Here is a 27,216-nt window from a genome sequence, read left to right as displayed (position 1 = left end):
GAGAGCTAAATGACTTACTCAAGGTGGAAAGAAAAAGATAGTAAAAAAAAAGAAGAAGAAAAAAAGGAAGTATTTTTGTCATAGTGTATACTCCTTTGTTTACCATTTCTAAAGTCATTGGGAATATGATGGCTGTGCTTTGGGGGAGATTTGTTGGTTGATTGTTACTTAGCATTTGAGAAACTAACCAACTCTCCACATTTTCTCTTTTCCTTTACAGTAATTTGCCATCTTCCATGTATGAATGGAGGCCAATGCAGTTCAAGGGACAAATGCCAGTGCCCTCCAAATTTCACAGGGAAGCTTTGTCAGATTCCGGTCCATGGTGCTAGCATGCCTAAACTTTATCAGCATTCCCAGCAGTCAGGCAAGGCGTTGGGAACACATGTCGTCCACTCAACACATACTTTGCCTCTGACCATGACCAGCCAGCAAGGAGTCAAAGGTAAGCTGATTATTTTGATTTTGCCCATTTGTCAGAACTCTGTTAACATGCCAAACCCTTACAGAAGCCAAGTGTCTGCAGGGCTGGTATTGGAACAGAATATGGGCCCAGGTATATGGTGCCAGTGCTTTCTAGGCTGTAGGGAATTGTAACTAGGAAATAAGAAAATGGAGCCCATCTTTCTCTGGTGATGCAGGACCAAGAGCTGATAAACATACATGGCACTGTTCTGGCAGGTCCTGGGAAATGGAAAGATGAACAAGATGGTGTTCTGGCCCTTATGGGATTAATAAACTAGTAGATCCCACAGTACCTGCTGATGAACACCAAGTCTATTTTGTAGTCGAAGAGCTCTTGGTTTTAGTTCTAAACAATCTGTAACCTCACCTCCCTGGGCTTCAGTTTATTCATCTGAAGAGGAAGGTAAACTAGGTCACTTGGAGCTCAGAAATTCTATGACTAATTCATTCTTTTCAACCTGGCACCTCTTACACATGCACAATTTTTAAAAAAGGGGTCAGAGAAGTGTTACTGGCTCTTATTCTTTAAAACCTGAGTCTTAGCATCAGAAGATGAAATTCTGTGTGAAAGCTGCAGAGAAAGAAAATAGAGATATAAAATATCACACTTCGGTATTTTGTGTGTGTCACAGGAAGCACAGAAGTATGTACACACCAGGTTTAAGGGTAAGACTACTATGCTTTGTGAAATTGTGTTGTAAATCCTACAGTCTCTACGATGGAAACTTTGTGAGAAATTCAAAAATAATCAAACTCTTGAGTCTTTATTACTCTTGTTTGATAGAATGTATGACCACAAGTAGCACGAATTTCGTAGTTTTATGACTCCTCTGAAGAAAATTTTTGTCTCATGGATCTGTTACTGTGAGAAGTTTAAATTTCTCTTTGTAAAAGCAGTTTTATTCTTTAAAGTATATAAATTCAGGTTTAATTTTTGAGTGTCCCCTTTTACTCTGAAGAGTTTTTTAATGGCTGTGCAGCAAAAACAGATACACACTAAAAATGTATCATTTATCCCAGGTATAATATATATGTACTTAAGTTTATGTGTGTATATAAAACTTAGTTTCCTGCTGACTAGCATGAACATTTACTTTCATCCTGATGTGCGTATTAATTATTTATGACTGATAAGTTTTCTTCCCAATCTGTTTTAGTGAAATTTCCTCCTAACATAGTCAATATCCATGTGAAGCACCCTCCTGAGGCCTCAGTCCAGATACATCAGGTTTCAAGAGTTGATGGCCCAACAGGCCAGAAGGTAAAAGAAGCTCAACCAGGCCAGTCCCAAGTCTCTTACCAAGGACTTCCTGTCCAGAAGACTCAGACAGTCCATTCCTCATACTCCCACCAGCAAGTCATTCCTCACGTGTATCCGGTGGCTGCTAAGACGCAGCTTGGCCGGTGCTTCCAGGAGACTATTGGGTCGCAGGTGAGCAACACTGCCCAGCCCATTTTAGTCTCATTGTAGTAGGAAAGACAGACTTGGTACAAGTAAGTTTTTTGTAGAAGGGGTTAGCAAACTGACCTGTGGGCCTGTTATTGTAAATAAAACTTTATTGGCCACAGCCATACCCATCATTTACATACTGTCTATGTCTGCTTTCATGCTATGGACAGAAGGATGGTATACTTTCAATGAGGTCATATGATCTGAAATGCCTAAAATACGGTCTGCAAAGCCCTTTTCAGAAAAAGTTTGCCATAATTTGTCATCTTTTATTTTCTTATAAAAATTTATCACTAGAATGGCAATGCATGAGTTGTTTGAAGTGCATTTTAAATATCATTGGATTTATGTGCAACTTTAGGTCTATATATCATAAAGTGAGAGAGAGGCTGACTTTTCTTTAAAACTCATCATTGAATGTGCATAGTAAAAGCAACATAAAATTACTGGTTCCTCTACCCCAGTTACTTGGTGCTTCCTGCTTTGGAATTATGTGATAATGACATAGCTTTGTCCTATGGTTCTTCTCCTGTCACCTGATTATGGTTTGAACCCCCTGTGAGAAGAATAGGCAAGATCTATTTATTATTCCTGCCGTTACCTGAATATTCAAAAAATTGTGTGTGTGTTTGTGTGTGAATGAAATATCTGTTGGTAGTAGAATCCATCGTCCTTGCTTTTGAAACCTGGAGAACACTTTTAGGTGCTGGGCAAGTCCATGGTTGGGTCATCCCCTTTCTTCTAGGGGAAGAGGCAAAATTGATTTGTAGACCAGAATGGAAAGAACAGCCATGTAGAGTTATAAGACCTTGGTTAGAGCCATGGGCTCAGCACTTGGTGGCAGGGAACCAGCTTCCTTATTTGTAAAGTGAAGACAAGAATATGGGGCTTTGTCAAGATTAGACAAGGTAATGTGACATGCTCTGCAAATGTTACAGAACTATGCAACTACTAGCTTAGAAGACACTTACCTATTGATAGAGTCAAACATAAAAATGGAGCAGGTGATTGCTTATGTCATGTAACTTCAGTAAGACATGGAAGCCTTGATGCCCCACACAACCTTGGTCTGCCTGCGGAGCCTGAAATGCCTACTTAAGAGGGACCTTTTCCTTCCTCAGTGGAAGACCAGGTTTAAACACATGCTTTTTGGAGAAGGAATATCATCAGTTTACATTTAGCTTAGAAGTAAAGACTGGATTACTGTGTTAAGGGCAAGTTTTTATAGGGACAGTGGGGCTGATGTAAACCTCGTATGCTGCACAGTTTGCCCCAGACAAGCCTTGGAGAAGGAGGCTGAATTTGGTGCCATTTGCATTGTTTAGTCATTTCAGCTTAGGCTGGTCATGAGAAAGGAAAAAAGCAGGTCCTTTTAAAATTCTGTGCCCAGTATCCTTCTCCCTAGTTTCCAAGTTGGAACACAGATGGTAAAAAGCAAGAAAATGAGATGTCAACAGACTTGTTATTCTTTTACATATAATAGTAGGCAGATGATTGCTAACTAGAAAGAATATAAACAGATTATTTACTTTTAGGCCTAAGCTGAACTATACAATCCACATGAATTGGACAGTCGGTGGAGTTACCCAAATAATCCAAACTCAGTGGAATACTTTTTTGCCTTATCTGGATACTTCTCTGACTTTTGGTCTGAATGAACCAGACAGTGATCTCAATTCTTAATTCATTTTGCATGTGTAGTAACTAATACACAGCTTCAAAATAAGACCTGTTTTGAGAAAACATTCTCAGAATATATTTGCTTTTTCTGTTGGTGAGAAATATTGCTGAATGCCCATGATTGTCCAATTTGTGCAATTAGGATGATCCAGGCATTAAAAAAAAAATTACTGGCAAATAGTCAATAGTATATAAGATGTATCCTACAAAGGTGTTTGAAAATATTTGTGCCTTCTTGCTGTGGTTGGTTTGCAAACATAGTTACAGAGAGAGGTACAGGTGGATTTTAAATGAATGGCAGAAACGACTGCATAAATACTTACTAGTGCTTTGCTCAGTGAGAAAACTCTTATTAGATGCAGATTATAACTACTGAGACCTTCATGTCATAGTCATCAGTAAGCACCTATGTTTATGTATTGCCATTAGAGGTCATATACAAAACAAATTTAGTAGAAATAGCCCTTGTTTCTGTGGCACATTCTAAAAATGAGGCAGTAAACTTGAGGTTGAAAAGCCAACATGAACTGTGATCAGTGTATTTAAATTCATGGGAGCTTCATAGAATAGAATTTTAGGAACTGCTTGGATGGTGGAGGAAAATGGATGATTGGTTAGGAAACTAAGCTCACAGAGAAGTGGGGGAGAAATTAAACAGAAGAGAGAGAACACTGCAAGAAACAGGTAAGGAAGAAGTGTCAGAAGAGACCAGAGAAGTAAACTAGTTTAGAGTTCCTGGCAGGCTTTGGCACAGATACGAAGCCTTTTAAACCTGAGGCATAAGGCAAAATAAAAGACTTGGTATCAAGGTAAAAATCGCATGATGCCCCTTGATCAAACTCAGAATCATTAGAAGGGGGACAACTGATATTATATGCCTCCTGATGGGATGCAGTATGAAGTGTAGAGCAACACCTTAAAGGTATTCTTGCCAAAAATGTGTGAGCTGAATCTAATCAATCCTTTACACCTAACCTCCAGCTCATAGGGAATATTGAGGGTGAAGAAACAAGCCAAAACTATCATACTCCCTCACATCACAAAGAATGATAATGTAGGGTATTATTGCTTGGTTTCTTCATATCGTTAAAAAATATAGATTGACTTCCTCAGAAAGAGACTAAAGAGAGACAATAGCACATATAATATATGAGCCTTAATCATATCTTGGTTTTAAAAAAATCAAAACCCAGCTCTGAAAGACATTTGAAGAACAATTGAGGAAGTTTAAATATGGACTGGATATTAGATGGTATTTTTGGAACTATTATTTTCTTAGGTGTGATAATGGTGTTAGAGGTATGTAGGGTAGTGTCCTTATTCTTGAGTGAGGAATGCCATGATGTCTGTAATTTACTTTCAAATGCCTTTTATACACAAATGTAACAAAATTGTAAAAATTGTTGACTCTGAGAGGTGGGAAAGCAAGTGATCACTGTATTCTTTGAATTCTCTCAGCATATTTGAAAATTCCTTATGAGGAAAAGAAGGAAAATGTGAACATTTCCTAGACTTATAAATAGAATAATATAATTTTAAGATGAACTTAAAAGCTGTAAGTTTAATACATTTAATTAACTTTTAGAAAATTTTAAAAGTTTCAACTTTTGAATGAGATGGAAGTGGATGTGGGGATGGTAGACATGAAGAGGCCAGGGAAGAGAAGTTGGCCTTAGTCCCATTGTGAAATGATCGGGGTCCAATCTAAGAAGTAAATTTAAAGATGAAGAGATTAATGCAGAGACCTTTGTGAAGAGTCCAGCATCAGGATTTGATTATGGGCTGTTGTGAAGAAAAAGATGGTGATGAGTTGGAGTATTCTGAACTCCTTGGCTTCAGAAATCAGATAAATGTGCTCTCTGATTGATTAACTGACCCTTGGAGGGGAGGATGGTGAGGTAAAGATGAGTAGCTACATCTTTGTTTTAACCAGTTCCATCTTTGATTGATGTCAAGAATCAGGTATTCTTGAATATCAATCATGGAATCCAGTGCTGTTTTAGAGATGAAGTGAGAGAGGATTAATGGAGAAAACTCAGTGGTCAGTGACTAGACTTAGTGATGATAGTTAAATTAATAAGAACAGAGATTGTTTTGGCTTGGATTATAAAGTGGAACGAGGAGGAGTAATGGGATTGGAAATATCTAAAGTGTTTTTCACCTTGATGGAGAGTGTCAAGATAAAGGGGGAAATACCTTTCCTATTGTAGAAAGTGATGTTTCATCTTTCCGAGTCCTAAAAATAATTTCTTGTTCTTAAGATTATATAAACTGTTGATTTCTGTGTGAATCAGGCTGGGCACAGGCATCACTTAATTCACTTTAAAGTATTAAAAGAATAGAAATTAATCTAATAGAACATACAGGGTGGCTAAGAGGACTTGGCTTCTTGAACGTAAATCAAGTTTGAAGTAGCTGAAAAGTCATAATTTTGGCAGAGATAAGTATCTGTGCTGTCTGCAGTAAACAGTGGTATGCCATATATATTTGAAAACATTTCTGAGATTTTGCTCAATGTGTAGATCAAATTAGAATTACATTTCTAGGGGTTATAATTACCAACTACTTTCAGTATAATCTCATGTTTTCATGTGCTTAAAACTTCAACATTTCCAGTCAAGTTTTCATCTCTAGGGAGAGGCCAAATTTCAGAAAAATACCCCTCAAATCTATTTTTGCACCACAGGGTCATCGAATGTGTACACTTTTTCCATTGTGCAAGGGTGTCCTTTATTTTAAACGGGTTCTCTTAACAGTGACTAAATTTGAGATTTATTTGGCATCTGAGTTTTTGGTTGTTTCAAACATGTTTTATTTATTGCCCAATTACTGGAAATAAACGTTTACAGTGACCTAATGATGTCAGAGGGTATGAAGAGACCTTGTGTGAGAGGTAGGGTTCAGAGTCCAGCTTCCATGTTGGGTGTGCCATTGCTGCCTTGTGAAATCATGTGCTTTTTGTTCATTGTGGAAACATGCCCCTTAATTAGACAGGAGTTACAAGATGAGACAAAAATTCAAGTGCCTCAAGACTTTCCGATTGCAAGTGCCAAAAGAGCAGCAAATTCCATGTATAAATACCTGAGTTAAATAAGGATAGAAATACTAGAAAACCTGAAGCAGATGTAAACAGAAGAGAGAGGGTATTTTTAGTACAGCACTCTAGCATGGATAAAGATAATCAAATAACATACAAACCCACTTTCATAGTTGGCAACCATAAAATCCCCATAATGATTTTAAAAAACCCATAGGTACAAGACATACAAACTATAAGGTATAAAATAAGCTATAAGGATATACTGTACAACATGGCGAGCATAGATTATATTTTACAATAACTATAAATGGAGTATAAACTTGAAAAATTGTGTACCACTATATTGTATATCTGTAACTTATATAATATTGTACAGCAACTGTACTTCAATTTAAAAAATACAGTTTAATTTACAAAACCATAAGAAACACTCTAAGATTAAATTCTCTAATATATATTCTATAGATGAAAACAAGCTTTATGTGGATTAGGAAGAAAAGGACCACTTCTTGATGTGAAATCCTGATATCGTTGGAAAAACCTTGCTTTCCTTTAATTACTGGTCATATAAATTTTAAGCCCTGGGGCAAAAACTGAGTTAAAATGACACGAGAACAGTTTGGGATCCTCTTAGAGGTTCCAGAAGTTGTTCCAACAGTTCTTTTTGGACAGGAAGAATAGAAACAGAATAGGCCACTGGAGAAAAAGATTCTTTAATTGGAGATTGGTCTCTTTTGGCAGACAAATTCAAAAACATCCTCAAGCTCTAAACTTTAACACTGGAACGAACATAAACACACACACAATTCTGAAGAGCCAAGCAGATGCACTTTGCTTTTGTTTAAAAAAACGTTAAAAAAATAAGCATCATGGAGAAATTAACAGGAAAGTGTGAACTCACTGAAGTGGAAAAGTAACTGAACTACATGGCTAAAAGTACTTTTTAAAAAAGTCACAGGACTTTGAAGAAAAATATTTCCTGGTTTCTACCACACAGAAGCCAATGAGAAAGTAGAGAAACAGATGCCTGTCAGTTCCACACGGCAGAAAAAACAGAGATGGATAAGTAGAGATGTAGCTGTAGATATGGGCTGCAGACTTTCCAAATCTCTTCTCAGTGATGGAAAAGGAATTTAGTGCTCAATTAAGGGATCAAGGACGTGAAGTTCTGCTTAGAAACCTCTTTGATTTCCTCAAACTCTTCTCTGCCCTCATGATGAGCATTACTGGGGTGAGGCCTGAAGCTATGATGAAATACCAGTTTTATCCTGAGGGGGGGATAATGCCAGCATGGTTGTAACACTTTCACTCTGGTTAATTCCCTAAATTGAGTCCATAAACTACATAAATAGATGAGAAGTCTAAACAAAGAATAACTATAAAACATTTTACCAAAGGCTCTTGGCCTCCTGTATCTGTGTTATCCCTTATGTGGGAAGGAGAACTGAGTCATCCAGGCTGGGTCAACAGTGGGTACAAGTGTGTATGTGGCTCTATTCTCTTCCCCATTTCCCCAGGCCACATGCTTTTGGGGTTGGGGCCCTCCCGGTTGAACTTGGCCTTCTTGCAGAGGCGCTGCTGGACAGTGATGAGGGAAGGCAGGGCCAGAGCCACCGGACATCTGCCTTCTCCAGGAGCAGAGAGCCCTGTGGGGGTGTGCTGATTGCATTTACTGAAGTTTGGCCTCCTTCAGGTGGAATAAGTCATGAACACCAGGCACTTCCTATGCCATCTGGGGTTTACTTCAGTATCCTACTCAAATAGTCCTTTGGCATAATCTAAGAAATATTTAACTGACTGTTAGGGAGTCTGGTTATCCCCAGCAACTGTAAAATGGCCATCCTTGCCAAACCTTACCTGTGTCAACAGCAGAGGGTGTCACTGAAGGTGTCACATGCATCGCAGTGATAGGTCTTGGACCTCTGCAGTGTCAGTTGGTCTTTCCAACTGCCTCTGCCAGATGGACTTTGTGCAGGGGCCCTCTTCCTTGGAGTTGAAAAGATCAATAAAGACAGGGATAAGATCCAAAGGGGAAACACACTGCACATGAAAGAGAACATGTCTCCATGTCACTGGGCTTCTGCCAGTGGCGGGAAGAACCGCTGGTTTTACTTGGATTGAGAATGTAGGACTGAGACATTAGGATAATCAAAATATAGATTCTTAGAACTGAAGTAGAGTACTTAAGAGAATGGGTGATGACCCAGACGTTACCCTTCCTACTGCCTAATATTGAGTCTTTACCCAGGCCAATGTCTTCTGGGCACCAAAGAGGCTGTCAGCTTCAAGTGTCCACTTACCCTGACCTGTTTAATAGACAAGCAAGTTTATGTTTCTTCGGTCCGCTCAGATGTTTTTCATTTTATTTATGATAAAGGCAGTGAAAATGCCTTTATCATGACATGGAATATCAAATTTCTGTATTTTATACCTCTAAGGCTCACTAAAATAATATACCTATTAATTAGACTCCTGTTTTTTCAGAGGAGTAGGCATTGAAAATAATCATGGGGCAGTTCAGAGTGGATGCATGTTGTGTCACTTCTGATACTGACAAAGTGGCAAGATTTTGTGATCATTACATTTGAAGATGACAGTTCTGAGCATGTTGAAAGTGGTTTTAAGAGCCCGTGACTTGAACTGATGGCTGGTTTAGGCTCTATACATTACAAAAATGTTTGAAGAGTCACAGCTGGTATTTCTAGGATCTGATGTTGTTTCTTGGCTTTGTCTGCGTGACCCCTTGGAATTGAGATTTGCTAAAATGAAGTGGAATCATCTGATTTGCTAAAAAACAAAACAACACAATTCTTCAGAACCTGACCCATAAAGTTGTAGTGAAAAAAGCAACATTGTTGCTTTTTGTTGAAAAGACAAATAAAAGGATAAAAGGATTCCCCAACTCTGCCCTGCACCTTCCCCCACAATGATGATAAATACTGGGTTTTTTTCTCATCCTCATTCCATTTTTTCTCCTTTTGTATATAAAAGAATTTATATATGAAATTGGATATTGTTTCAACAAGATCTCTCTTTGAGACTGTGCATTTACTCTAGTGATACTGCTGTTGTGCAGTTTGGAAACTGGTTTTGAAGGAAGTGTTTCAGAACCAGTTAACAAGCTGCACGTGAAAACTAGTCTTCGATTTTCTGCAGCTCACCCATTTAATGTATTCTCAATGAATCCGAAAGCTTCTGATGCTCAGTTCAGCTTCTCGTGAGCTGAATACCACCACTGAGGGCATTTAAAATAACATGTCTTCAGCCCTGAAGAGAATTCTGAAATCCGGACAGCAGAGTTCTAAATATTTTGAACAAAGACAGCAGTGCTTTCAAGATGACACTTTGGAGAGGACTGGCTTAGAGTGTGCAGGCTTTGATGGAGTTGAGAAAATGGTCTGACGGCTCTGTGGCTTTGGGGCAGGCATCTTAGTAAGGCCGTGTATTTTTATAAAATAGTTGATAGAGAACATTCACATGTATGGCCTTACCTGACCTTCAAAACAACCTCATAACAAGGAAAAGTAGGTATTGTTGTCTCCCATTTACTTAAGGGAAACTTGAGGCTCAGAGAGGTAAGGGGACTAGCTTGTGTTGGTATTTCCAAGATAATAGCTCTTTTTCCACTTTGGCAAACTCACCATATCTCTGGCCCTTGGTTTCTTTATTTTTCAAATAACTGGTTTGGCTGAGAAGACTACCAAGGCCTCTTTTAGTCATGCAGTCCTCTGACTGTGATGATTTTGATGTCTCTCTTCTTTGCTGTAATCTTAGACACCACTGATACTCACATATGCACAGGATCTGTGGACAAAGCAAACTGTACAAACCTCGAATACAGTCAATACCTAGAAAGATCTTTCAAATCCACCCCGACTTGAGAGACACAAGTGTTGGCTCCTCTAAAAAGCATTTCAATCCTTCAATGCACATTGCTCTCTCCTCCCGACCTTTTACTGCATGTAGAATCCAATCAGACCATTTTGAATTTAGTTGTCTTAAAGTTGATGATTTTGTGCCTCTCTTCTCTTCCCCACAAGCTTGTGCTTTGCATGAGGACAGGGCCATTTACAGACTGAGCTCAGTACTGGGCACAGGTGAGTCGTCAGTAAGTATATTAGTATTAGTCAGTGTAGGCTAGGTTTTGCTGCAGTAATAAACATTACAAAAGCTTACACTTTGTATGCACTATATGTCTAACAGGTGAGCAGGGAGCTCTGTGCTACACATCTCTCAGGGACTCAGGCTGATGGTGGTCTCCACCATGTTACTGCTGTGCTATATGGAATATAGGACCTCTCAATTCTGACAACAAGAGAAGTCTTAACCCCCAATGTGACTGTAATTGGAGATAGTCTGTAAGGAAGTAATTAAGATTAAATAAAGTCGTAAGGGTGGGGCCCTGATACAATAGGATTAGTGTTCTTGTAATAAGAGACACCAGAGAGCTCCCTCTCTTCATCATGTGAGGACATAGCAAGATGGCAGCCTCTTATAAGCCAGGAAGAGAGTCCTCACCAGAACTGGCCATGCTAGCACCTTGATTTTGGTTTTTGACACTCCAGAACTGGGAGAGAAAATAAATGTCTGTTATTGAAGCCATCCAGTCTCTGGAGTTTCATAATGGCAGTCAAAGCTGACTAACAGAGTAAGGGACCAGAACATGTGGGGAAGCAAGTGATTCTTTGGTGAGCAGTAAATGTTCCCGCCACAAGTGGCAGAGCAGTGGTCAAGATAGACATGGTTCCCTGCTCACAGGGAATTAAAGAAACTTATTAATATGGTTTGTGGCATTCAGTTTTTCTATACTACTTGTGACCAAACCACAGGTAATTATTAGTTTTGAGTTCTGTGTACTTGGATGAGATACCGAAAAACTGAAAGCTTAACCAAGTGAGGCACGTGTTACAGCTGACATAGTGTTATGAGGCCCCAAATGGGTTTTTGTTCCTTTCGGTATCTCTATGTAAACAAAATGAAACTGACAAGCAATGAAGCTTCATAGAAAGAATTTCTCTCAATACAGTTCTAGAAATAAGCATTGGGGAGAATAGGCGTTAAGTTCATCATTTGTGAGTGATCTGATTGCTGTAGTAATAACCATGCCATGCCTACATGCCTGTCTTTATTTCCTCCCTCATCTTGAGCCTAACTTTATAAAGGGAATATCCTTGGTAATGGAAGTTTGGATAAATTTCATGTTTGTACCATCTAGTACTAGGATTTATGATGTTATTTGTGTTTTGCTGCAAGGAAAGGCTAGCAGGAATTATGATGTTGGGATATAATCATGAAAAAATATAATTCTTTTTGCAATTTAAGAATAGCAAGACACATACATCATAGCCTACTAGACTTGACTGTTGAAATACTCAAATCATTGTAGAGGTGGAGAAAATAGGCAGCCCAAATTTGATAGTTTATTTAGAAAAGATGTCAAGTAGAATCATACGTTTCATGCTTAAGAATTTTTTCTCCTTTTATGTTACTTTAAAACCATTTTTGTCTTAGTGTAACTTTAAAAATACTGTTTCATAAAACTAAAGTAGTTGTCTGGAATTCCTTGAAGCCCATGGTTTGGCTTCAGCAGGCTTTAAACAAATACACTGTCAGAAATCAATGTGGATACATTTCCAACAGTTAATGCCCTAGTCACAGTAGATACTTTGTAAAATCAATACCCTGAAATATCAGAGGATTATAGTTGTATCAGATACACCACATGCCTAACATTGTTTTAATTACTCTAATAAAAGAAAGCTGGGTGGACTTTAAAAAAACAAAACAAAAACAACAAAAAAAATCTTGCCTGTAAAGAATGTTCTGCTCAAGCCAAAGCAAATTTTTTACAAGTTCTTTTAGAAAATCTGGAAGTATTTAAGCGTTTTCCTCTTCTTCTTATGAGACAATGCCTGTTACCCTGCCAGTGCTCCATCGTACAATATTCTCCTTTATGACAACAGGCCTTTAGAACAAGTTGATCAAATATGTTGCTATAGTTGCATTAGTGATAGGGTTCAGAGATTTGGACCCTTTTTCTCATTGGCACATAGACATGAACATATTTAATGTTCTGATACATGGACGCTGAAGAGTTCTCATGAGGTTTTCTAGTTTGATTTGGAGCCATAGTTGGTCCACAGGCTGGAGGAGGACTGTTTTGCTCGGAAGATGGGCAGAAGTCATTTTGCCAAAGTGGAGATGTGTTTATATCACAGCGGAAAGATTAATAGAAACAAAGAGGCCCTGTGACAGAAGTTTGGATTAATTGTTACATTACATACAGGGAGAACTTTCCCCATGAGGGTCCTCATTCTGGTTTTTATGAGAAATCCCAGATTTTCAAAAAATGGGATTCACATTCCTCAACCAGATTCATAGAACTGAGGGTGTAGCTTCTGTTTGCCAGAATACCTCAAGGCTTTGTGCCAGAACATTGGAATAAGGTGCTTCTGGGTGGGGGTAGAGGTTAGCATGGCAGTTGCACACTTGGAATAATGTATGGGACACCTGTGCAGAGTGGGTTGATCAACCATAATATGACTTTAAAATGAGTCATCGCTCAAGGCATGGAAAATCTGTATCTCCATGACTGTCTTGAATAATTTCTGATATTTTGCCTATTGGTAATCATCTATTCATTATAATTCTTATAATTTAGAAAGGAGCCATTTAAAAGCCATGACTGTTTTTAGAAAGAGCTGCCTTTTTTTTGTGAGTACTGACTAGCAGGAAAGGGAGAGGGTATGAAGCAGGGTCCAGAAGAGGAAGAAGCCCATTCTGGTTATCACTGAACAAGTTGGTCCAGGTCATGGTATGATGTTAGGACTAGGAAGCATGTGGCAGCAGGGAATCTAGTGTATCAACCTGGCAGGCAGGGAACATTTAAGGAACATGGAACTTCACAGGTTACCCTCACCCCTGCACTAGAGTCTTCATAAAATCATAGAATCTAGGTGCATCAACGAATATTTGCAATTAGTCTATCCTTAAAATTTGATTGGTGAGGAAGCTAAAGTCCAGAGAGAAATAAATTTGCTTCACGTCTTGTTTTGAGTTTATGGTAGGTAAGGGCCAAGACTGAGGCTTTCTGCTTCCTACTCCAATATTGTTTCTACTGTTCCATCCAGGCTCTTAGGTCATTTCTCCTGGGTGTGGAGGATTCACAAGAGACCGTTGTTGTCTGTATAAGTCAGCTTGGGCTGCCATAAAAAATACTATAGACTGGGTGGCTGAAACGACCAAAATTTATTCTCATAGTTCCGGAGATTGTAAGTCTAAGATCAAGATGTTGAGAGATTCAGTTCCTGGTTGGGCTCTCTTCCTGGTTTGTAGATGGCCACCTTGTCACTGTCTTCAGATGGCAGAGAGAGAAAGGGCTCTAATCTGTCTTCCTCTCCTTATAAGGACACTAATCCTATCACAGGGGCCCCACCCTCATGACCTCATCTAAACCTAATTACCTCCCAAAGGCCTTACCTCCTAATATCATCCTGTTAGGGGTTAGATGTGAATTTGCCTGGAGGGGCACACCAACATTCAGTCCATAATACTAGCGGAACATGAAAGAACAGATACATTCTCTGGAACATGTTTTAGGGAGTTTCATGTTCTGTGGTGTCTTGTGATTGCACCATGTATGCTTGGGAGTAGATGCAGAGTAGGCTTCACTATTTTAGCTTCATGGTCTTGGTCCTCTGGCACCAAGACATGGCATATGACAAGAAGGATCTTGATGTCCCCAAAGTGAAATCATCTGCTGCTTGAACATTGATATGAACTGGTTGACTTATTGTGATACCATGTTGTCCTTATTGAGTAGAACAAAGATGAAATCCAGATAATCACAAACTCTCCACAGCATTTACTCCCTGACCATTTTCTACTGGTCAGAGCACTTTTGTGAAAACCTGAACATTTTTAGCAAAATCTTAAGAATATCGTGTTTCTTCTTAAATATCTAGAGCTAACTTTTTTTTTTTAATACATCTTTTCTCTGTAAGTTGAATCTGGGACACTGTATTATATTGAGTAACTGTTAGATTACTTGGTCATTTGTTAAATAAGCCCGGATTTTTAAATGAGGGACCCAGAGGAAGGGGTCTAATATTGACTGTGAGCCATGCATGTCTGGACATGTGGCTGTCTCACATAGAAACTGCCTCTATGTATTGTCTAAGTTTTGAGAGCTCTGTGAAAATGGACATTTTTAGTTCCATTATATAGAGAAAATAGACAGAGGTTGAGAGTTTTGCCCATGGCCATGTAGGTGATGATGGGTAAAGTGAGGATTTGGACCCACATTGTTCCAACTTCAAAGACTATGCTCTTGTCATTTATTCAGTTATGGGTCATCTTTACACTGCTTTTCACTGGGCCCATAGGGGATAGAATTGTGTGGGAAGGTCAATTTCACAGTCATAAAGCACTAATTCTGCCAAACATGGAGATGCCTGGGAGTTTGTTTTGTGTTGGGACCTCTCTTACTGGGACAGCATTTGTTGGGAAAGAGATCATTTGTGGTGAACTTAAAAGCCCTCTTCTGCTAGTCATGTGAGGAGAAGTATAGCTAACGGACCTTTAATAATTATCCAATTTTATATTTTGGTCCCCTATTACTGATCATGTTGACCTTAAATATAATTTCTTCCCTTTTTTCCCTCATGAATGATGTACTCTATCCCAATAATTCTTACTTACTTTTGAGGGGAAGTACCAGATGTAGAATACTATACTTTTATAAAAACATACTCTTTTCTTCCTCTTCTTCCTCCTCTTTATCAATATTTCCGTGTTTTGCCACACTGCTTCAAAGATGTCAAATATCTCACTGGAAGCAATCCAGAACTTTTGGGAAAAGGAATGGTAACCTTTGCTTTTCCCTGTCTCCTGATTAATTTTGATATCCAACTACAGATTGACTCCCAAATTGGGAGAATTCTCCATGGCTTAACTCCACCTCATTCTCTGACTTTCCCCACCCCACCGGCTTGCTGTTCCTTTGCATTTGGCCTGCCTTCCTCTGTCCTTCCCCCACCCTCGCCCTGGGGTCCCTTCCAGTTGTATTAGGTATTGGGCTTAGTTAAAGCTGCTCCATCCCTTTGGAATCTCTCTCCCCAGTCCAGCCGTTGAGTCACTGCCTTGTTTCAGTTCTTGCCTAAACACAGCTCTGCATACTCTTGCAAGAAAGAGTTGCAATGCATCAGCCTCTCTTCTTTCATGTTTTACTTTGGTGCAATCTCTAGGAGCATTTTAAAAATCTGTATTCTTTTAACATTTTAGGTTCTGTTTATATGTTTCTTTGGTTCTAGTGCCTTAATCTCTTTGAGAAAATGTTCTTTATTCAAACTCAAAGTATTTTATACTTCAATGTATAATGGTTCCTGATAATAAAATAAAGTGAGGTAGATACACGTGATAAGGATAATTTGTAAGAGTATTTCAGTATGAACATTTTTAAATGTCTTAAGTAGTGAGTGCTTGACATGGTGGCCATCTTCATGAAGTGACCCTTCTACTACTGAAATATCTGAACCCTTTTAAGAAATGTATCCTGAGAGCCTAACAAATTGGCCAGCACTGTACCACTTGATAGGTTGCACCCACACAAGATATAAGCTGAGGAGGACGGTGCAGATCCAGCCCATGCTCTGCTTACCAAACACTCTGTCCTGGTGCAGAACACACCCCAAAAGATCACGTTCTTTTAGTCCCTGCACAGGGGCTGATGGGGTAAGGTCAATCATGCTTGGACATGCATCATTTAATCTCACCACAATCCTTTGAAGTTGGGATTACTGTTCCATTGTCTCAGGACTGGGCAGGAGAGGCTGGATAATCTGTGGAACATCTCATCAGAGAGAGCTGGAGTTTAGATCCAGGTGTAATGATTCCAATCCAGTACTCCTTCCTTTTCCCCAAGGCTGAGTCTTCCTTGGAGAAGATGCACTGGCCCAGTGTAGCAAGCGTTCTTGAAATGAGAATATTATTATAGGTACCAGTAATCTTAAGGTATGAAAATTGAATCTCTTGAAACCACACTCCAATGTTTATCACAGTCTCTTCAAGCAGTTGTTCATCTCTGAAGTAACTCCAGTGGTGAGTTTTTAATTGACAAAAAATATAAGCCGTGATAAGTTGAAAACTTATCATTCCGGCTCATATATTTATAGGGAGATCTAAAACCAGTTGTCATCACAGCTGTATTTTGAGTATCAGGAAAGTGGTATGGTGTTTTAAAACCGAGGATTTCCAAGGTAAGTTTTTCAGATAAGTCTGCAGATAAGTGTTCTCAATCAGGTCAAGATTTAGAAGAGTACAGTGTCTTGCAGTCTGTTAATTCTTAACAATGTTTAACAAAAGTTTTTACACCATTGCTTGCAATAATTTTTTGTTGTAAAAATCAAACCATGAACATTCATGGAGTAATTGTAATGATTTTTAAATAGTCTTACCTTCTGATATATAGTGCTAATACAGGTATGAAGATAGGAAAGGTCGAGTTATTATCATGCACCCAATCTTCTAAGAATCATGGTGATTAGGGCTGGGAGTAGCTCTATTTGTTTTTCCCTTTTCTATCTAGTTTGCATAAGTCCTCACCTCTCAGGCTGGGGTGAGCATCTCTGGTGATGTTGATTTGAGGGACGAGGTGTGAGACACAGGAGATGGGCAGGAATGCATCTGCCCAGACACAGTCCTGTAGAGACGTGAGAGCAACAGAAGTACTTGGGGTTTCTCTAGTGTGTAGTAATTTGCACTTCCTCAATCAAGTAATGCAACCTATCAGTGTATACTGAGCATGGAACCCTCGACCTGGCAGAAACCCTAAGAGTCATCTACTTCATACCCTGAGCACTCCTGAGAGATGGTCCTCCAGCTTGCATTCCCAGAGAAGATATTGACCTCTTCCATTGTTGAGGATTATTAACTGTTGAAAAGGTCTCCTGCTTAATGAGTTGAATCCTTTCTTCCTGTGATTTGCAGCCTTTAGTCCTGCTAATACCTTCACCATGCAGCTAACTTCAAACAACAAGTTTGTTTAACATATCTGAACTCTGCCATCTGTCTTACTATCTCTACTTTTTTCGGTTGATACTCACAGGACCTGGTTGCCAGAACCTTCGTTGTTCTGTTTGGACACCTCTAGGTGGGTCGTACATTTGCTGAATCCTAGAAGGGACATGTGGGGTTAGAGTGTCCCCTATCTGCAGCCAGAGGTTGTGGGAACTTTTTGAGGAGCTTTATCACATTGATGGATGGACAGGATAGATTTTTCTTTCTAACTTGAAATAGCTAAATATTGGGTTATAAAGTTAGCACATTTCTCCTGGATTTCTAATAAGATATGCCTTGAAATGAGAGACAGGCTTTTTCTGAAAATGTGGTGAGTGATTCACATAGGAGAAATTCGTTTGTATTTTTTTTGTTTGTTTCTTTTGTTTTTTAAATTTTTGACTTTTATTTTATTTATTTTATTATACAGCAGGTTCTTATTAGTCATCAATTTTATACACATCAGTGTATACATGTCAATCCCAGTCTCCCAATTCATCACACCACCACCACCCCCCCCACTGCTTTCCCCCCTTGGTGTCCATACGTTTGTTCTCTACATCTGTGTCTCAATTTCTGCGCTGCAAACTGGTTCATCTGTACCATTTTTCTAGGTTCCACATATATGCATTAATATATGATATTTGTTTTTCTCTTTCTGACTTACTTCACTCTGTATGACAGTCTCTAGATGCATCCACATCTCTACAAATGACCCAGTTTCGTTCCTTTTTATGGCTGAGTAATATTCCATTGTGTATATATGCCACACCTCTTTATCCATTCATCTGTCAATGGGCATTTAAGTTGCTTCCATGACCTGGCTATTGGCTATTGTAAATAGGGCTGCAATGAATGTTGGAGTGCATGTGTCTTTTTGATTTATGGTTTTCTCTGGGTATATGCCCAGTAGTGGGATTGCTGGATCATATGGTAATTCTATTTTTAGTTTTTTAAGGAACCTCCATACTGTTCTCCATAGTGGCTGTATCAGTTTACATTCACACCAACAGTGCAAGAGGTTCCATTTTCTCCATACCCTCTCCAGTATTTGTTGTCTGTAGATTTTCTGATGAAGCCCATTCTAACTGGTGTGAGATGATACCTTATTGTACTTTTGATTTGCATTTCTCTAATACTTAGTGATGTTGAGCAGCTTTTCATGTGCTTCTTGTCCATCTGTATGTCTTCTTTGGAGAAATGTCTGTTTAGGTCTTCTGCCCATTTTTGGATTGGGTTGTATGTTTCTTTAATATTGAGCTGCATGAGCTGTTTGTATATTTTGGGGATTAATCCTTTGGCCGTTGATTCATCTGCAAATATTTTCTTGCATTCTGAGGGTTGTCTTTTTGTCTCGTTAATGGTTTCCTTTGCTGTGCAAAAGCTTTTAAGTTTCATTAAGTCCCATTTGTTTATTTTTGTTTTTATTTCCATTACTGTAGGAGGTGGATCAAAAAAGATCTTGCTGTGATTTATGTCAAAGAGTGTTCTTCCTATGTTTTCCTCTAGGAGTTTTATAATGTCTGGTCTTACATTTAGGTCTCTAATCCACTTTGCATTTATTTTTGTGTATGGTGTTAGGGAGTGTTCTAATTTCATTCTTTTACATGTAGCTGTCCAGTTTTCCCAGCACCACTTATTGAAGAGACTGTATTTTCTCCATTTTATATCCTTGCCTCCTTTGTCGTAGATTAGTTGACCATAGTGCCTGGGTTTACCTCTGGGCTTTCTATCTTGTTCCATTGATCTGTGTTTCTGTTTTTGTGCCAGTACCATATTATCTTGATTGCTGTAGCTTTGTAGTATAGTCCGAAGTCAGGGAGTCTGATTCCTCCAGCTCCGTTTTTTTTCCCTCAAGACTGCTTTGGCTATTTGGGGTCTTTTGTATCTCCATACAAATTTTAAGATTTTTTGTTCTAGTTCCATAAAAAATACCATTGGTAATTTGATAGGGATTGCATTGAATCTGTAGATTGCTTTGGGTAGTATAGTCATTTTCACAATATTGATTCTTCCAATCCAAGAACATAGTATATCTCTCCGTCTGTTGGTATCATCTTTAATTTCTTTCATCAGTGTCTTATAGTTTTCTGCATACAGGTCTTTTGTCTCCCTAGGAAGGTTTATTCCTAGGTATTTTATTCTTTTTGTTGCAGTGGTAAATGGGAGTGTTTCCTTAATTTCTCTTTCAGATTTTTCATCATTAGTGTATAGGAATGCAAGAGATTTCTGTGCATTAATTTTGTATCCTGCTACTTTACCAAATTCATTGATTAGCTCTAGTAGTTTTCTGATGGCATCTTTAGGATTCTCTATGTATAGTATCATGTCATCTGCAAACAGTGACAGCTTTACTTCTTCTTTTCCAATTTGTATTCCTTTTTTTTTCCTTTTCTCTGATTGCTGTGGCTAGGACTTCCAAAACTATGTTGAATAATAGCAGTGAGAGTGGACATCCTTGTCTTGTTCCTGATCTTAGAGGAAATGCTTTCAGTTTTTCACCATTGAGAATGATGTTTGCTGTGGGTTTGTCATATATGGCCTTAATTATGTTGAGGTAGGTCCCCTCTACGCCCACTTTCTGGAGAGTTTTTATCATAAATGGGTGTTGAATTTTGTCAAAAGCTCTTTCTGCATCTATTGAGATGATCATATGGTCTTTATTCTTCAATTTGTTAATATGGTGTATTACATTGATTGATTTGCATGTATTGAAGAATCTTTGCATCCCTGGGATAAATCCCACTTGATCATGGTGTATGATCCTTTTAATGTGTTGTTGGATTCTGTTTGCTAGTATTTTGTTGAGGATTTTTGCATCTATGTTCATCAGTGATATTGGTTTGTAATTTTCTTTTTTTGTAGTATCTTTGTCTGGTTTTGGTATCAGGGTGATGGTGGCCTCATAGAATGAGTTTGGGAGTGTTCCTTCCTCTGAAATTTTTTGGAAGAGTTTGAGAAGGATGGGTGTTAGCTCTTCTCTAAATGTTTGATAGAATTCACCTGTGAAGCCATCTGGTCCTTGACTTTTGTTTGCTGGAAGATTTTTTAATTTTATTTTTTTTTTTTTTGCGCGGTACGTGGGCCTCTCACCGTTGTGGCCCCTCCTGGTGGGGAGCACAGGCTCCGGACACACCGGCTCAGCAGCCATGGCTCACAGGCCCAGCCTCTCCATGGCATGTGGGATCTCCCTGGACCAGGACACGAACCCACGTCCCCTGCATCGGCAGGCGGACCCCCAACCACTGCGCCACCAGGGAAGCCCTTGCTGGAAGATTTTTAATCACAGTTTCAATTTCATTACTTGTGATTGGTCTATTCATATTTTCTATTTCTTCCTGGTTCAGTTTTGGAAGGCTATACCTTTCTAAGAATTTGTCCATTTCTTCCATGTTGTCCATTTTATTGGCATAGAGTTGCTGGTAGTAGTCTCTTAGGATGCTTTGTATTTCTGTGGTGTCTGTTGTAACTTCTCCTTTTTCATTTCTAATTTTATTGACTTGAGTCCTCTCCTTCTTTTTCTTGATGAGTCTTGCTAATGGTTTATCAATTTTGTTTATCTTCTCAAAGAACCAGCTTTTAGTTTTACTGATCTTTGCTATTGTTTTCTTTGTTTCTATTTCATTTATTTCTGCTGTGATCTTTATGATTTCTTTCCTTCTGCTAACTTCGGGTTTTGTTTGTTCTTCTTTCTCTAGTTCCTTTAGGTATAAGGTTAGATTGTTTATTTGAGATTTTTCTTGTTTCTTGAGGTAGGCTTGTATAGCTATAAAATTCCCTCTTAGAACTGCTTTTGCTGCATCGCATAGGTTTTGGATTGTCCTGTTTTCATTGTCATTTGTCTCTAGGTATTTTTTTAATTTTCTCTTTGATTTCTTCAGTGATCTCTTGGTTATTTAGTAACGTAGTATTTAGCCTCCATGTGTTTGTGTGTTTTACGTTTTTTCCCCTGTAATTCATTTCTAATCTCATAACGTTGTGGTCAGAAAAGATGCTTGATATGATTTCAATTTTCTTCAATTTACTGAAGCTTGATTTATGACCCAAGATGTGATCTATCCTGGAGAATGTTCCGTGTGCACTTGAGAAGAAAGTGTAATCTGCTGTTTTTGGATTGAACGTCCTATAAATATCAATTAAATCTGTCTGGTCTATTGTGTCATTTAAAGCTTCTGTTTCCTTATTTATTTTCATTTTGGATGATCTGTCCATAGGTGTAAGTGAGGTGTAAACTCCCCCACTATTATTGTGTTACTGTCGATTTCCTCTTTTACAGCTGTTAGCCGTTGCCTTATGTATTGAAGTGCTCCTATGTTGGGGGCATATATATTTATAATTGTTATATCTTTTTTTTGGAATGATCCCTTGATCATTATGTAATGTCCTTCCTTGTCTCTTATAACATTCTTTATTTTAAAGTCTGTTTTATCTGATATGAATATTGCTACTCCAGCTTTCTTTGATTTCCATTTGCGTGGAATATCTTTTTCCATCCCCTCACTTTCAGTCTGTATGTGTCCCTAGGTCTGAAGTGGGTCTCTTGTAGGCAGCATATATATGGGTCTTGTTTTTGTATCCATTCAACAAGCCTGTGTCTTTTGGTTGGAGCATTTAATCCATTCACGTTTAAGGTAATTATCGATACGTATGTTCCTATGACCGTTTTCTTAATTGTTTTGTTTTTGTTTTTGTAGGTCCTTTTCTTCTCTTGTGTTTCTCACTTAGAGAAGTTCCTTTAGCATTTGTTGTAGAGCTGGTTTGGTGGTGCTGAATTCTCTTAGCTTTTGCTTGTCTGTAAAGCTTTTGATTTCTCCATCGAATCTGAATGAGATCCTTGCCGGGTAGAGTAATCTTGGTTGTAGGTTCTTCCCTTTCATCGCTTTAAGTATATCATGCCACTCCCTTCTGGCTTGTAGAGTTTCTGCTGAGAAATCAGTTGTTAACCTTATGGGAGTTCCCTTGTATGCCATTTGTTGTTTTTCCCTTGCTGCTTTCAATAATTTTTCTTTGTTTTTAATTTTTGCCAATTTGATTACTATGTGTCTCGGTGTGTTTTTCCTTGGGTTTATCCTGTATGGGACTCGCTGCGCTTCCTGGACTTGGGTGGCTATTTCCTTTCCCATGTTAGGGAAGTTTTCCACTATAATCTCTGCAGGTATTTTCTCAGGTCCTTTTCTCTCTCCTCTCCTTTTGGGACCCCTATAATGTGAATGTTGTTGCGTTTAATGTTGTCCCAGAGGTCTCTTAGGCTGTCTTCATTTCTTTTCATTCTTTTTTCTTTATTCTGTTCTGCAGCAGTGAATGCCACCATTCTGTCTTCCAGGTCACTTATCCGTTCTTCTGCCTCAGTTATTTTGCTATTGATTCCTTCTAGTGTAGTTTTCATTTCAGTTATTGTATTGTTCATCTCTGTTTGTTTGTTCTTTAATTCTTCTAGGTCTTTGTTAAACATTTCTTGCATCTTCTCGATCTTTGCCTCCATTCTTTTTCTGAGGTGCTGGATCATCTTCACTATCATTATTCTGAATTCTTTTTCTGGAAGGTTGCCTATCTCCACTTCATTTAGTTGTTTTTCTGGGGTTTTATCTTGTTCCTTCATCTGGTACATAGCCCTCTGCCTTTTCATCTTGTCTATCTTTCCGTGAATGTGGGTTTTTTTCACAGGCTGCAGGATTGTAGTTTTTCTTCTGCTGTCTACCCTCTCTCGTTTGTATTTTTAAGTTGTAAAAATCACTTTAATCTGGGAATAAAAATGTGATTCAGTAGAGTCAGCCTGTGTCCATGTGATAATGTCTCATGGAGAAGTAGAATCTTCCATTCTGAGTGAAGGTCATCCTGGATTCTAACATCCTGTTCAATGTGTTGTCTCCAGTGTGGCGTTTTGGTGTGGAGGGGAGATTCTTCGTCTACCTTCTTTTACTCTAGATGCTTCCTACATGCAGGTAAGACATAGTGGTGCTGAGTAGTCTCTTGGGTGAGAGCCCTCATCTGGCCACAAAGATGTCTCAAGTGGAGTTTCTAGCTACACGTTGAAGTCTCTGCATCGTTGAATAACTAAAGGGGCATACATGAAACCTTGTGCCTTGTTACAAGCCTGGTTTCATCCCTTGCAGTCTCTCCTCATACTGTGCAGACCCAGTTTTGAGAAGAACACACAGTGTCATGGTACTACCTACGCTGCCATTTATTTAATCGATTTGGATGGCTTGTGCTGCTGCTCTTGGCGGTGGACCCGCAAAACAAAGCCTGGGATAAAGCGGCCTGAATCCTGTAATGAAAACCTTGTACCTGTTTTGAGGCCTGGTCGGGAAACATGATTTATTTTTGCCCTCCCAAATAAAACATTCTAGGAATCCAAGGTGAAAATCGGATTTTAAGTGCTACTAAAATTTAGAGCATTTAAAATCGGCAAGTGTTGAGAGTTTTGCTTGATGAAGGGAAGAACCTAGAGCGTCTGTGTCAAGAATGGACTACATGTGATTTGCACTGGTGTCTTATGTAAATCTGACTGATAAAACTGGAAATAAACCATAAGCAAACTTTGGCAGTGGACTGCAACAGTAGAGACCTCTGTGTTCTTAACATAATCATTTTGTTTCCAGTCTGTGCCTGGAGCACTGTTCTTTCTTCCGTGCTTCATATTTCAGATTTAAGCCTTCTGTGATTAAGCTAAAGGAGTCTGGGAACTACCTCAATCCAGCCAGTGTGTGCTCTTCTTCCCTCAGGTTCTCCATTTTGTACAAGTGTTCACACTCCCTTCCCCTTTCTCCCCTCCCCTCCTCCTGCTTATCATACGCTATTTTTGGAGAGCCTACAACATGCTGTTGAAATCATTAAAAACCACAAAAACCTAAGGAATTCAAAGCTATGATGTAACCAAAACTTCATTAGCTGAGCTGAGCCTTCTCTGGTTTTGTTTTACAATTGGGACATATAGTTACTTAGAGCCTCATTGGGAATGCTGCATGGGTGGACCTGGTGGGAAAGCAGCGCTGTCCCTGGAGGCCTGCCAGGTGACTGGTGTCTACTCACTGCTGCCTTTCTTCGAGTCACCACCTGCCCCAGCTTTTAGTCCCTGAGCTCTGCTTGCTAGCCTGGGCGAGTTTGCTAATTTCCATGGTTTTTCCCAGAACCACTGCTTGCTTGAATGGATGGCAACTAGTTTGTTGGTTTCCTAGTTCCTCAAGTTGTTTGCTCCTTTCTTCCTTCCACATTTATTGAGCGTTTATTTGCAATGTGTACTGTGTATTGGGATATAAATAAGATACATCTGTGTTTAATTAAGATGCATAGTGGAAGCAGTGGAATTGTGTAGAAAGTGCCCTGGAGTAGAGGGGATGGTTGGAGGAACTTGCTGAAATTGAGGAGACGGGAGGCTTCGTGGTGAGGGTTCTGCAGGGCTGGGGATTAAGGGATAAAGAAAGTTTCTCCAGGCAAAAGAAGAAGGAAGGGCGTTCCAGAGAGGAGAAACGGCTTTTGGAAAGACAGTTTGTACAGAAGATAAGGAGTCCTTTGGTGTGCCTGAAGAATGGATGTAGAGAGGTGGAAGGGGACAGAGAGAAAGATTGTCTAAGGTGAGAACAGGAAGGTCCCATGTATCATGCTAGGGAGGTTGCAGTCTTCAGACAGTGGAGAGTCGCTGAAGGTTTTCAATCAGAGTGGTGTGATCAGACTTGTCTTTGGAAGGATGACTCTGGAAACCATTTGGAGAATCTTACAGAGACTGAGGCAGAGGAAGGCAGAGGGACCCCTTAGATCCGGGGCGTGGGCTTAGCCTGCACAATAGGGCTGAGGAGTCAGGTGGCCCTTCCTGCACAGCTGGCCTCCAAATCCGTACACAGAGCAGAATCTGTTGTCCTAGAGCCTTCCCAGCCCCACTGAGTTGGTCTAACTTTAGGATCCTGCCTCTCAGCCTCTTCTGACCTTGATTGACCAAAAGATGAGATGGATCTTCACATCTGTCAACTCGTGTTGCTCAGGTGGCCTCTGCGCCTGGCTCTTCTGCCTGCTGGCCTGACTTAAACCTGCCAGCACCTTCCTAGCTTGGCTGACTTCCCTGGGTCAGGCTGCTTGGATGCCTGGAGCCTTTGTCTTGTCCAGAGCTCATCTGGCTCAGCCCGTGATCATATCCTGTCCCTGCCCAGGCCTTGGTGTTACAGGAGGACCAGTGGCCTCTTTAGGTGGGATCTGTGCCACATTCTCAAGGTCTCTATACATGCCTCACCCTTACAGCTCTGTTCCCTGAGTGTCCACGGCAGAGATTTCAACAGACAATTAAAACTCAAATTTAAAAAGTTTATCTTTTATTAATTTAAAAAAATTTTTAAATTAATTTTTTAATCAGAGTATAGTTGATTTATAATGTTGTGTTAGTTTCTGCTGTACAGCAAGTGAGTCGGTTATACATATACACATATCCACTCTTTTTTAGATTCTGTTTCCATATAGATCATTAGAGTATTGAATAGAGTTCCCTGAGCTATACAGTAGGTTCTTATTGGTTATCTATAAAAAGTTTATCTTTTAAGTTTTGAGGTTCTTACTAAGGAAAAAATGGCATTGGAAAGTTAAGTTTTATCAAGTGCTCTGAACAGTGACAGGTTTTCTGAAGACCCAAAAAATGCCAAGGAGCTCTTGGAAATATGCACGTTTACTTAAGCTCAGTATTGATTGTGTGCTGGTGTTTTGTTCTGAGGTTTTAGAGGTCTCCCTGCGCCCCCACCCCCCACCCTGTTCTGTGTCAATAACAAGGGAACTGTTTTATAATGTGGCTGTGAAGCACAGCAGTGCTCTGGAGCTGGGCATCCTGCATTCAATTAACCTTTGTATTTCACACCTCATCATTGCAGTGTGGCAAAGCGCTTCCTGGCCTTTCAAAGCAGGAGGACTGCTGTGGAACCGTGGGTACCTCCTGGGGCTTTCATAAATGCCAGAAATGCCCCAAGAAGCCGTGTAAGTGACGTTTCATCATTCCTTTGCAAGTTAATGTAACGTATCTGTTTCCTTATGATTATGGTTTTAATGGTGAGACAACATTAGACTTCAAAGAAATCGCATTGAATTATAGAACGTAGTGTGAGCATTTGCATTTTCAGAAACCTTGCAAGTCTGAGAAAGCTTTCACATGGATTCTGTTTTTTAATAAACAGTTATCAGTTGCCTTGTCCAGCTGGATTACTTATTTAAAAAAAAAAGTCTTTAGAAAGGGGATGTGCTATAAGTAGGCTCTATTTTCTGAGGTGAAAGAAAAATAAGATCTCTTTTAAAATGATGATTAAATGTTCCAAACCCTATAAAAAGTCAGAGCAGTTGCTATTTCTTAAATTACATTCCTTAAATGAAATTTTTATTAATATCCACGACTTCTCTTGTAGTTTTTATTACACTATAGGTTTTCAAATTTCACTGAAAGGAAAAGCTAAAATGGAGAAACGAATGATTGCTGATTTGTGAAAGAGAAACTTACAATCACTAGGACACAGTGCTTTTCTCCTTTTCCTCTTAGTTGCTACTGTTAAACTATCAC

The 27,216-nt window shown here is 39.2% G+C and overlaps 1 protein-coding gene across 24 annotated transcripts in view; it reads left to right on the top strand.

Annotated features, from left to right (window-relative positions):
- Positions 1–27,216, top strand: part of LTBP1 (latent transforming growth factor beta binding protein 1) — a gene marked incomplete at its 5' end in the record, with an annotated part of 437,494 nt that overhangs the window by 220,498 nt on the left and 189,780 nt on the right. For all 24 annotated transcript variants that reach the window (XM_079721395.1, XM_079721384.1, XM_079721394.1 and 21 more), the window contains 3 exons: positions 221–445; positions 1,623–1,897; positions 26,540–26,642. In XM_079721395.1, the coding sequence (XP_079577521.1) occupies positions 221–445; positions 1,623–1,897; positions 26,540–26,642 (603 nt within the window). The remainder of the gene's footprint in view (positions 1–220; positions 446–1,622; positions 1,898–26,539; positions 26,643–27,216) is intronic.

This window comes from Hyperoodon ampullatus (assembly GCF_949752795.1).
Source record: "Hyperoodon ampullatus genome assembly, chromosome: 15".
In the NCBI taxonomy this organism is placed as follows: domain Eukaryota; kingdom Metazoa; phylum Chordata; class Mammalia; order Artiodactyla; family Ziphiidae; genus Hyperoodon; species Hyperoodon ampullatus.
Note: the sequence above shows the minus strand (reverse complement) of the source record. Positions and strands in the feature narration are given on the sequence as shown.